Genomic DNA, 13,001 nt, shown 5'->3' with positions numbered 1-13,001 from the left:
AAAACGCCATTTGAATTTATTCTTCTTTTTAAGTCCTTCACTTTATTCCACGTTTTTATCGCAGGATTAATTTGTTCTTTCAACAAAAGGTTAATTTTGAAAAAAGGATATCCTGTGGAAGTAGCAAAGTTTGAGGCCGCTAAATTGAACTTATCACTCTTGCCAACTAACTAAATAAAAGAATTGAGCTCTAGTTTTAACACTATCTCAATGCGTGACAGTTAATCTTCTAATCTAATGTCTTTTATTACCGCTAGCTTCTTGCTATACAGCCCAAGACTGGAGAGCATGAAGATTGACTGTGTGTGCCGGTACGAGCCTCGCCGATAGCAAAAGAAACGAAGCTAAGTCAAGAGAAAGAAAAAGAAAGCTGCCGTATCAGGCAGCCCTAAAACAGATGTATATACATGCACAAACTGGCAAAATCTGCGGCTCCAGAATCGGCTTGATCAGCCACTCCAGATTCTGCCCCGTCTCAAGATGAAACCAAAACCAGTGATTCGTCAAGGTGCATCAATTGTATTAAATTAAATAGAAACAATCTGATATAAACTTTTCACATGTAAATTATGAGTGAGTCTGGTGTGAATGTACAATTTGTTTTGTTTTTTTTATAGTTATAATGTTTTTTGTTTGGTGTAATGCCAGAGTAATGCACATTTCCTTACGGACAATAAAGATTATTATTATTATTATTAATTGTATTCCAAGATAAAAGGAGTCATATAGACCTACATATTTAGTTAGTTACTATATTGTATGGATAAGTTTTAAGACAGAGTGAAAGTCTAATGTACCGTTCTTATCAAAATTATTTTTGTGCATAAAACAAAAATCTGCAGTGATAAAAAGTGAACAAATAGTTTCATATAGCCTACCTTTTAAAAAATTCACAGAAGCACAGTTTACGAGTATAAGAGAATCCATTATTTCGGAATATTTGCCTAGTATTACACAGTTAAGTCTGTAAAGATCTTTTATAAACGGTATGGAGAGGTCAATCAAGTTTACGGTACCTACAGACATTTAATGTGGCCCATTCGGCAGCCCCACCGCCCATTTAGACCCCAGCCCAACGGGCATTTGGCAGGGTACCCATATAGCCAGTCCTCCCCTGCAACATACTGATTTACAAAGTAGCCTTCATGCCAGAATACTGGGGATCCGGGCCGGTTTTAAGGGAGGGCAGGCTGTCCTAAGGACTCAACAATAAAAAATATCAGAATTTTGACGGGTCAGAAAGTTTACTGTTGTACATAGATTGAATCTATTTTTTAGCATTTTTACCAACAATACTTAAACTCTTAGGCCCTATGGTTGGTAACACCGCTGTAGTTAAGAAGTGACCGTTAGCAGCGTGCTCTTAATATGCAGTTCCGGATCTACGTCAATGTGCAGACCAGGGCCTTACCCTCTACAAACTCAAACATATATTTTTTATTACTAAAATATACATATTAAATATATATATATTTTTAAAGAAGAAAACTGAGATTATGTACATGAAGTCTATTTCTTTCTTCTAAAATATGGCATGCTTGTATACAGCAGTATTATTATTAATAAGTGGATTTTTATTAAAGGTTTTGAACAAATGTAGAAGCCTACACAAAAATCCTGCCCCGGGGCCTCCTTTTAGTTAAATCCGGCCCTGCTGGAGATATACAAATATTAATTTGCCACATGAGTCAGTGCGCCCTGAACGATTTATAAAGTGATGGAAAGATACTCCTTCAGAGTGAAAATAGTCATATTATTTGTAATCACGCATTATACGTTTCTGTACCAATTTCTTAGTAATGTAATTGGGTTACTGCAAGTGAAGGCTGATCTAGATATCCTCTACATGGCCAACTGCACTGCCTAGACTGGCCCTAGACTGCCCAAGACGATATCTAAAGGCCTATTAATTAAAACTCTTCAACAAATACTCATGCCTCTGTGTGTGAGGGAGGAATGAAGGAGAATTTTGGCGAATTCTTTTCTAGTATCTTATCAACAAATTAATTGTTTAAAAAAAATATGTTTAAAATATAGAAACAATTGTATAACACTAACACTCAATCTTAGTCAATCCTTCCTTTTAGAGTGTGATATTGAATTGTTTGCGTAGGATTCAATTCTTTCTGGGTGTCATTCATGGCATACAGCTCGTATCAGCTTTATTTCCCGTCAATTATTTCTCTGCTAAATAAACAACTCATTTTCTGATAAAGCCACCATTTGTGAAAATGATGAATTATGGGTGATAAGAAACACGGACAAGAAGTAGTGCTGAACCCAACACTCAAACTGAACACATTCTCTTTATAGATCTATAACCGAGACATTGATTGACACATTTCTAAGATCAGCGCAAGTGCAGGAATACAATATTTGCCGTCAAAACAAAACCAAAATGCGTAATTATCTAAAAGAGTGCAGAGACTCATGAGCAATCATTGATATTTATGGCATAATTCGCAATATTTATAGCCAAATATTCTAAATATTTCGGGAGTGGACTATTTCACACAAAAATAATTACATCCTCACTAGATGTAATTCTATACATAAACCAAGCCCTTACGCTATGTAATTTAATGTCTTTCAGGTCAAACAATGACAGGCTGCTGTAGATCACTAGACATTAATAGAATATCCCTCCAGCCATTGCACTGTCGTCATTGCCAATTAATCAATGGCTAGACACTATTGTCATTGTATCATTGTCGATTAATTTGTTTGTCGTCATCAGAAGATATTAAATGAACGCCCAAGATTGTACCTCTTCTAGGTGTAAAATTGCTTTAAGTATTGGAGATTTGAAAATAACGCTAATAGTATCTAATGTTAGTAGGCACTACAGTCGGGTCAATTCGATATAAGTTAAGGAAGCTACGCTGTAGTTAACTAAACGGCTATGCTTGTAAATTAAGTGGCGATTTGAGAAAAAAAAAGTGTATTTATAATAGGCCTAAATGGATAAAATTACTAGCAGATTTATTTTCCAATAGTTACTTTTTTCGAGCAAATATGTAAAGAAAAGATCCGGCCCGCGACGTGGTGTCATCCGGCCCGCCGAAACGTCAAGCCAAAGTGTTTAAAAAATCCCATCTTTTTTCCCTTACAAAAAAAAAAAAGGTTGAAAAATGTTGTTTTATCTAAGTTGTTTTATCTAATTTGTTTTACCTAAGTTGTTTTATCTAAGTTGTTTTATCTAATTTGCTTTATCTAAGTTGCTTTATCTAAGTTGCTTTATCTAAGTTGCTTTATCTAATTTGCTTTATCTAAGTTGCTTTATCTAAGTTGCTTTATCTAAGTTGCTTTATCTGAGTTAGGTCCCTCACTTTTCTCTGATGGACTGGTACCATGACAATGAACATGTGCACGTTTATGAAATGGTGGAGCCGAAGAAACTTCAAGTGGATTCTGAATTTAGAGCCTACCAGGAAAAGTTAAACGGATCTTTACTTTTTTGTACCTGTCACAGATGCCATTATAGATTTATTTGTATATTTCACATTTAAAAGCTTGTGTGTAAATAGAAATATAAACCCTTGACTGAGCCTCAGGAATTACCCCACAAATCTAGATCCTTGACAGCGCCTCAGGTTTTACCCGAGACGTAATTACGATGTTGCAAATCTATTGGTTGATTTGAAAATAAATAAAGACATTTTTTTAAAAGAGTTAGCGCCAGAGAATTGACGAGAGTAGAAAGAACGCCAGTCGATGAAAGAATTTCCTAGTAGACAGTCGCGTTTTCTAAGAGCTCTGATTTAAAGCCTTTGTAATATTATTTATGCTTGTTGATCTGTAACTTGTACATAAGCTGTACTTACGTTTTATATTTAAATAAAGTTCCAGAGTTGTGTTTTAACAAAGAATCTTTTATTGTGAATCCAAGATCGTCATTTATTCAACTATTTTAATTCAAGTGAAATCCCCGGCACCACAACACACGTTGTGACAGTACCATATGATAATAAAACCAACATATTTGTTTTGTAAAGTGTGGCTGTTTAAAAAAAAACAGCAACATATAAAGAGCATTATAAAACAAATATGACGGCATTCTTGGTTTGAGCCGCGATTGTTAAACTACGTCTAGAGATAGGATCAATGGGAAAATTAACAAAAAGAGACAAGAAAATGAGTTATTGGTAAAGCTGTCTACAATGTTGCTCACATTTTAAGTGAAGAAATAAAGCCAGTTTACGCAGTGGCGTACCATCCATGGCGCTAAGGGGTTCAATGAACCAGGGCCTACGACCATTAGGGGCCCACTGCTCCTGGGCCCATGACTCTTGACTAGTTGAGAACTTTGGGGTGACACCAAAGAAAAAAAAAGCACTTTTGTAAAAACCGATAAAAATTAGAATTTAAAATAGCCCGAGCTTTGTCCCAGAATGTATATAAACTTAAAACGCAGTGTTTTAAGCTTTAATGTAAGGATTTGCTTTCCATCAGATTTTGTGAATTGTAATGATGGCTAACCCTACTAGTCGTGCGTTTGAGGTGACAATCGTCTCCATATCGTCCGATTCTTTTTTTTTTTCTTGTCTGTTTCTAGTTTTACACTTATGGGTAGTACAGGAATGGTGGGGGATGGAGAGAGTTTGGTTAACAAGTAGGGATAGTCCCGAGTGTCACTAAATAAAATTTCGATACAGCTGCAAATTATTCAATTTTTTCAAAGCTTAATATGTTTTTTATTTGTTTTGTATTTAAAGTATGTAAAGTCATCGTTTTGTAGTGGTGCGGTCAACGTAATGTCTGAATTACCAAACTAAGACTGACATCTTCTCAGTCTCTAGTGATTCTAACAGAACTTCAGGACCTCTCGGTGTCTTGCTGAAATACTGGTACTTTAGGACATCCATTCTGTAGCATTTGTCTCATTCATTAGTGGCAGCACTCAAGACAAATAAGAAATTGATACCAAATTCGTATTATTATTTTTTTTTATACTGTTAGTGATCTCCGATGACGGAACATCCAAAGAAAAAGAAATTAGATAGTCAATTCTAGGTTTTCATATTTGTTAGAATCAGACGTCAGCAGAATTTGCTGAACAAATGCTCCAAGTAATTTTTAAAAATCCCAATTTATCCTTAATTAAACTGCAAGGCTTAAGCCTTGATGGCGCTTCCAACATGAATGGATACTACAATGGCATTTGGGCATTGTTTCGTCAGAAGAAGCCGCATTTAGAAATAGATGCACAGGTTTCTTACTTTGCTACGTAAAAGGGCAGAAAAATGTTAGTAAATAAATATTCGATCTATTTACTGTTAAATAATGAACGTAGAACTAGATACTAGTTTGTATCAATGTTTCAAAGTTTGTCACCTAGAAGTGTTTTAGGAATGTCATTGTGTACAATGGGAACTTGAACTCGTACTGGTTGAATTCTGGTTTAAAATTGTACAAACATTGACTTTTAATTCGTGTTGGAGTTCTAACAGAATCAAACGTAATAAGATTATTAAAAAGCTACTCTACTTGCATTGGAATGTATTTTGGTCAATGTACCGATACATTCAGATTACTCAATTGTTTTGTCATACATTGTATTCGTATTATTGGGGTAGGGGCCCACCAATATATTCTTATCTTATCTTATCTTATCCTATATAATACAGACGTTACTTCAAAAAAGAAGATGATTACGTCCTACGCGTCATGCATTCAGTCATGCATATTAACCAATGACTTAAATACTGCCAAGTCACTGGTTTTCCTGGCTAGCTCAGGCAACCCATTCCATGCTCTAATAGCACTAGGGAAGAAGGAGTATTTGTACAAATTTGTCCTAGCATATGGGATGAGGAATGCACCTTTATCTTTGTGTCTTTCTGAGTATTTTATTAAATTTTGTTTTTGTATTTGAAGATTGTGGTTTACTGTTTTATGTATAATTGCTACTCTACTTTTGCGTCTTCTGTCCTGGAGGCTTTCTAAATTTTGTGATTTAACTAAAGGTGCTACTCTAGTCAAATGTGAATATTCGTTTGTTATTCTTGAACCCGGGCCCACGGGTATCCTGCCACGCCACTGAGTTTACGACACGTAAGAAAGAGAACAGAGATTATCATCCAATACCCTATGAATTAATGTAAGTGCTAGATCCACACGTTTCTAATACAATTGTTTCAGGTCAAATTCGTTTCTTTTTGATACTTTTTCGGTCATGTGGCCCGCGACATGAGTGTCGGAAATTAAAATGGCCCTCAGGTTGAATTAGGTTGGGCATCGCTGATCTAGACTTTAGGCCTAAGCATTGTTAGTAACTGTAACTTCTCTCAACTAGCCCTAGACTCTGCGTTCTGTTACTTCAACTATATCTATACTATTTTCTGTTACTATTCTCTACTACTCGAGTGTCTAGACACTAACCTCTTTGTTTTCATTCTTGACCGCTAGCCTTAGTGGTGTCCGGCCCAGTGGGTCCGTGCAGTCGACATTGAGACCAGGGTACTTCTCCAGGAGATCTTTGACCGCTGCCACGTCACCAAAGTCCACGGCATGTAAGAATTCATCCTCCACTTGGGGCGACAAGGAGTCAGACTGCCCGTGATCGATGTTAAGAGTGGACCCATGCAAGCTACGAGAAGCCATGTGGGGTAAGTGCTCGCTGGACATTAAGTCTTCAGAGTCAGCTCTGTATCCTTCATAGCCCTCCTATATATTTACACGTGCAGTACCCTGCAAAACAGGAAACCAATCAATAGCCAACAATATATGTGTACAATAATAGATATAGAGAATTAATTCAACTGAAGACATTGAGGAAATAAATTGGGATGCAAGAGATTCGATCGAGAAAGTCAACACATTATTTTGGCTCTATCCGATCCACCTTTAGCCACATTTTTTTAAAATATCATTATAGTAAATCAGTGATGTCTAAACTATGTCCCGCGGGCCAAATCCGACCAGTCATGCGGTGCTCCCAGCACCTGGAAAATTGGTGCCGACAGTACATAATAAAGCATAATCGACTTTTTTTTTTCTAGCGCCCGTAACGTAAATGTCGGACAATGGGGTAGCAGGTAAAATACGACTGGCAACAAGTGATATAAATTTCGTGACAAAGTATATGGATATATGTGGATTTTTATTAAAGCCTTCCAAAAAATTGTAGGGGCTTCTACAAATATATTGCCCTAGGGCCAAATCCGACCAGTCATGTGGTGCTCTCAGCGTCTGGAAATTTCTGCCGACAGTACATAATAAAGCATAATCGACATTTTTTTTCTAGCAATGCCGCCCGTAACGTAAATGTCGGACCCCATGGGGCCCCATGTTAAATACGACTGAACACAAGTGATATAAAGTAGAAAAGAAGATACCCCCTTAGGTATCGGAACAATTGATGATAGGAGATTTTCGAGATGAACTAAGCAATGTCAAGGACACGAAATTGAGCATCCATATTGCCGACTAAATGAAAACTGGAAACGGAAGAAACTGAAGAAACGGAAGAACTTGATTTGATTCTACAGTGCCATAAGTGCCCAAAAGTAATCATATAACCAGGGCCGGATTTAAGAAAGCACAGGTCGCGGGGCCTCCACATAAAAAGAGGCCTCCACAAAAGAGATAAAAATAATCCGAATTTTTACGGGTCAAAAACTTTAAAGTTGTTTTTTTTTTGCAAACATTTTTTTTTCGCAATTTTTTTTGGGCTGGCCAAAATTTCGTGACAAAGTATATGGATATATGTGGATTTTTATTAAAGCTTTCCAAAAAATTGTAGGGGCTTCCACAAAAATCCTGCCCTACGGGCCTCCAGATACTTAAATCCGGCCCTGACTGTAACTTTGACAAAAAAAAAAATGCATTGCTTATCAGCGCTTCCTTAATTCTGTACACCGGAAAAAAAAAAAAGCTGGCTATTTATAGCTTTTCCGCCATGTATGAAAATTTCTATTAGCATTCCCTTCAACAGCTCCAGCAAATCCCCAAGTTCAAAATCACCGGTATTCGAACCCCCACCCTTAGCACTTTACCTCTCAACCAACACGACCCCGTTCATTCATGAAGACAAATCCTTAAATAGTTATATAATAATAATAACAATAATAATAATAATCCACTGATTTTAATCGCCCTGAATTGACCAAAAAAAAAAAAGGAAAAAAAACGCTACAATCATTGACACCGCCGTGCCACTATCCCATAATATAAGAAAAACAGAAATGGAAAAACAAAGAAAATGTGGGAACCTAAGCTTGGAGATAAGGCGGTTATGGAGGTTGTCTAAAATAACAATATACCCCATTGTTATATCAACTGAGGGGATAATGACAACTGACCTCACAGACACATTCAAGGCCCTTAAAATCCCTAAGAAGATTCTCGTTGCCTGTCAGAGGGCGGTACTGCTTCAGACCTGCCACATCACCAGAAAATTCCTCAGTGGAAACTGTTAAAGGGACTACAACGAATTTTATTTCCCTCTAACCAAGCTCGAGCCTGGCAGTGCCAGAGAATGACTACTCGTTCGTTTCTAACATACTAAAACTAATAATCTGTATTAACCATGAGGAAATCAGTCTTACAATGTGTGCATTACACATAACAAACATTATAACTAGAGAAAACAAAAAATACGTTCACACAAATCTTTTGCTAACTATACGTGCATTTGATGTTGCAATGTTGATACTTTAGTTGGCAAGTGATATTTCTGTATGTCGTCCTTGACATTGTTTTTTTTTTCTTCTTCTTCTCATCTTATATTTTACAGACGTTACTTCCAAAAAAGGAAGACAATTACGCCCTACGCATTTTATGCCTCAATCTTGTCATGTTAATCTGCTAAGTCGTTGTTTTTCATGGCTGATTCAGGCACTAGGGAAGAAGAAGGAGCACTTGTATGAATTTGTTCTAACGTATGGAATAAGAAATGTATCGTTATTAATTATTATTATTATTAGATTATGTATCTAAAAATTGCAAAATTATAATTATGAGACGATGGTACTCTTATTTTTGATGTTCAATTACTAGACCTAGATCTAAAAATTAAAATATATGTTACATAGGTTAGGGTTGAAAAGAAGACTACTTCTTATAACTACTTTTACACGACAACGCCTTTTAAAAAATTTTCACGACATTTTTGGTAGTGTTACAAGATCTCCATGTCCAGTCTAGATATAATATATATAAGTCTATGCCCTAATGTTTCCCTTGATTTTTTAATAATTTCATCAGAAACTTTTCATTTATTATTACATCTAGATATTTTGAGTTTTTAGTCTGTGTGACTGGTTTACCATGTATAAAGTAATAGTTTTTATTTGCTTTAGTTTTTTGTTTCTCTTGTATTAAGTTATTAATAACTAGCGTTTTTAAATCTCTCACAATCTTCCTTATTTATTTTTCTTACGTTTCTCTTTAGCTTCCAATTAATAAACCCCACATTTCTCCAGATCGCTTTCTCTTCATTTTTCTCTCTTACTTATATATTACTGTACTTTATTGCTGTAATTTATAAGATAAGAAAGAACGCAAACCGGATCTTCAAAATCAAAGTGTAAACAAAGAGCAGATTACTCTGATTAAATTTGTGTAAAAATCACAAACTTTTCAAATCATTTATTCATTCATTGTCGTTCGCAAATGCATTCTGTCAAAGCTATACAGGAGAGAACTGCCCAAGAGACTCTGTGTCAATGACACACACATTAGTGCCGTGATAGCATATTGACGCGGTCCATCGATAACACTAGGTTTTCCTGGACAACGGGAGGCTATCCGTCTAGGTGAGGTCATCCAGCAGGAAGCTAAATAATTTAGCTAGATCCTGGAATCTAGTTATAACGCCTAAACATTATGTGACATTTACAAATGGTTGCACTGTTACCAAAGTGTAGGTCTACTATTTTTACATTTTTCTTATTAGATTGCAAATTCTTTATAATATAATAATAATAATAATAATAATCTTTATTGTCCGTAAGGAAATTTGTCTTTGAGCATTACACCAAACAAAACATTATAACTATTAAAAAATCCCAATGAGACCCTCATGAAAATATACCCCAAAAAATCTGACTACATTCCAACAGAGCTCAAGGAAATAGTGAACTCTTTTCTACAAACTCATTATCCTAGCAATCAGTAGATCAGAGTTTACACGGATGGCTCATCTCATAAAGCTACCACAAATGGAGGAGCTGGAATACTCATCGAATGGCCAGATGGAGAGAAACTAGAAAACTCCATTGCAACTGGAGAGCTCTCTGACAGCCACAAAGCAGAAAGGAAAGCACTAGAACTAGCTGCTACCATGCTAGCAAATCATCCAAGTAGGGGGCCTACCTCATACAGTCAGGTGTCTTTCTGATTCATCCTATATAAAATGACTCAGGGCAGCACTTATAAAGCTCAACAACAACAGCAAAAAAAAACAACAAAAAAAAAACCTGTTATTCAATGGATACTAGCACATATAGAACTAGAAGGAAATGAGAAGGCTGACACACTCGCCAAGAGTGGGAGAACAAATTCACAATTAAACATTGCACTCTACCAAGAAGAAATGAAAAAACTAATAGTGAATAAAATAAATGAGAAATGGACGAGCTCTCATCCGAATCACAAGAAAGATGATGCCTATTATAAGCTATCCCGACAAGATCAACGTCTAATCTTTCGACTCAGGACCGGACACAACAGAATGAGACAACATATGTACCGGAAGCTTAAAATTGGATCCAGTGAAATCTGCCTACGTGGAGTGTCACCAGAGAATGCTGACCATGTCCTCAAAAACTGCTCTCTTTACCAAAAGGCCCGTACAATACACTGGTCTAGTCATCTGAACGCTCCAACATAAAAACGAGAAGAAGAAGAAGAAGAAGAAATTGACTCATTGGTTACTTTTTATTTATTAATTCATGTCTATACGAACAATTGTGCGAAGTTTAAACTTTATTCGATAATGGGTGTGGGAGAAATAACTGGTACACTTTTTTTTACCAGACAGACAGACAGAGTGAGTTGATATAAGCTTTGTAAAAATCATTGTCCTGAATTCTAAATGGAAAAAAAATGAATAAATACATTTTAAACGCAATGTGCTTTATATCGAAGTCATAGACCTAAATATATAATATATTATATCTAGACTGGGGACATGGGGATCTTTTAACACTACAAAAAATGTCGTGAAATTTTTTTTTAAAGTTGAAACAAGGCGTTGTTTTGTAAAGTAATTATACCAAGCAGAGTCTGTTTGTTTTTTTTTCAACCCTAACCTATGTAACATATAATTTAATTTTTAGATCTAGATCTAGTAATTGAACATTAAAAAATAAGAGTGCTCTCGTCTCATAATTATAATTTTGCAATTTTTAGATACATAATCTAGAAAGATCTAGGTAATCAATCTATTTTAATGATTAAAATCAATAGACATGAATTATTTTGATCTAGGATTTTTGAAACATTATCTTAATGGAAACTTACAGGAAATTGCTTTGTTTCATATATTTGAATATATAGTTCTGAAATGAGTTTACATTATTTCTAAACTTTGAAAACTAAAGATCATTACTTTTCTAAGACAGAAAAGATTGATTTTCCTAGATTTGGGACCGTATGGGACGACTTCCTTACACCTTGAAAAAGAGTTACGCACCAAAAAATCTATATATATAGGTCTGTGAATCGATCAATTGCGGATAAAAATTTGTTTCCGATTTCCAGTCTAGATATAATATTATGTTTATGATCGAAGTATCGTGTGCGTTTTCTGAAGTCAGAGCCACTATTGACTATTGTTAAAAAAGATTTCATGTCTGTAAAAGGGTTGCTCTATAAGTTAATCTTAATACGTTTTGTGTTCACAGTGGCACAATTAACTCGTGTGAAAGATGAAGTGTACTTTGTCGACGAACTACGAAGAGTTTACCTTCTACAGATACAGCTATTAAATCTATTTTTAGGCTGTTGATAATATTGATTTTTTACTTGGTCGAGCATCAGACTAAAAAAAAACTGCAAAAAAATCAACAATAGGACGGGTTTAATGCAGTGGCGTAGCTGATAGGGTTTCTTTGTTGCACAATGTTTAACAGGTTGTGGGTGCTCCTTCAGAGGTGGAGATAATCTACTTCCTAGTCCGAACTCCCCGCTAACGACGGGGGATGACAGTGAGCAGGGTATGAACCTAGGATTATCTAGACCAGTGTTTCCCAAAGTAGGGTGAGCGTACCCCCAGGGGTAAGGGAAGAGTTTGAAGTGGGTACGCGTTACACATTGTTAACTCTTCTGATTTTTTTAAAATACCCATTTAATTTAGAAATTAGAATAAAATATCATAAGTTTTAAATCTTTTATTATTTAATTTAAGTTTTTACAAACTCAGATACGGCGCTATTATACATTTTAAGACAAAGTTCTAAAAAGATCTGGAAATAGATAGGGATGTTACAATTTCCGTCGACACGCCCACAATGCAAAAACTGTTTCCATTTTTTTAAAAATGTATTTGGTGTGTCTCTGAAGCATGCAAAAAATAAACTCACTAATTGAATACTTAATTGTGATAGAGGCATTATTATTTATTGTATGTAGGCCTACAAAACAAATATAAAATAAATTTATATTGTTATTAAAAAAAACTTTTTTTTTTAATAGGGGAGGGGGGAGGCTAATCAGCGTTACGAAAATTCTAGAAGGGGTACGCATAGGTCAAAAGTTTGGGAAACACTGATCTAGACGACCGTAAGACAGTCCAGCGCATATACCACACGAACAGGCAGCCATTCATTACACGGAGGAATATACTAAATGCACCAAATGTAGCAAGTACATCTCATCGTATAATGGTGCACCAAATGTAGCAAGTACATCTCATTGTATAATGGTGCGCCAAACGTAGCAACAGTGGCGTAACTAAGGGGGGGGGGGGATGGGGGGGGAGAATTTTAAAATCCCCCCGGGCCCCCACCTAGGGGGGGCCCCCAAATGGGTGTCCGAAATTTATTTGTAAATACATA

At 35.8% G+C, this 13,001-nt stretch overlaps 1 protein-coding gene across 1 annotated transcript in view; it reads right to left on the bottom strand.

Moving 5' to 3' along the window:
- The window catches only part of LOC106069685 (short transient receptor potential channel 7-like), a 51,588-nt gene that overhangs the window by 28,514 nt on the left and 10,073 nt on the right, over positions 1-13,001 (bottom strand). The window contains exon 2 of the mRNA XM_056034856.1: positions 6,382-6,690. Coding sequence (XP_055890831.1) covers positions 6,382-6,627 — 246 coding nt within the window. The 5' untranslated portion in view covers positions 6,628-6,690. The remainder of the gene's footprint in view (positions 1-6,381; positions 6,691-13,001) is intronic.

Source organism: Biomphalaria glabrata, chromosome 7, assembly GCF_947242115.1.
Source record: "Biomphalaria glabrata chromosome 7, xgBioGlab47.1, whole genome shotgun sequence".
NCBI classification, from domain to species: domain Eukaryota; kingdom Metazoa; phylum Mollusca; class Gastropoda; family Planorbidae; genus Biomphalaria; species Biomphalaria glabrata.
This window is presented reverse-complemented; position numbering and strand designations above follow the sequence as displayed.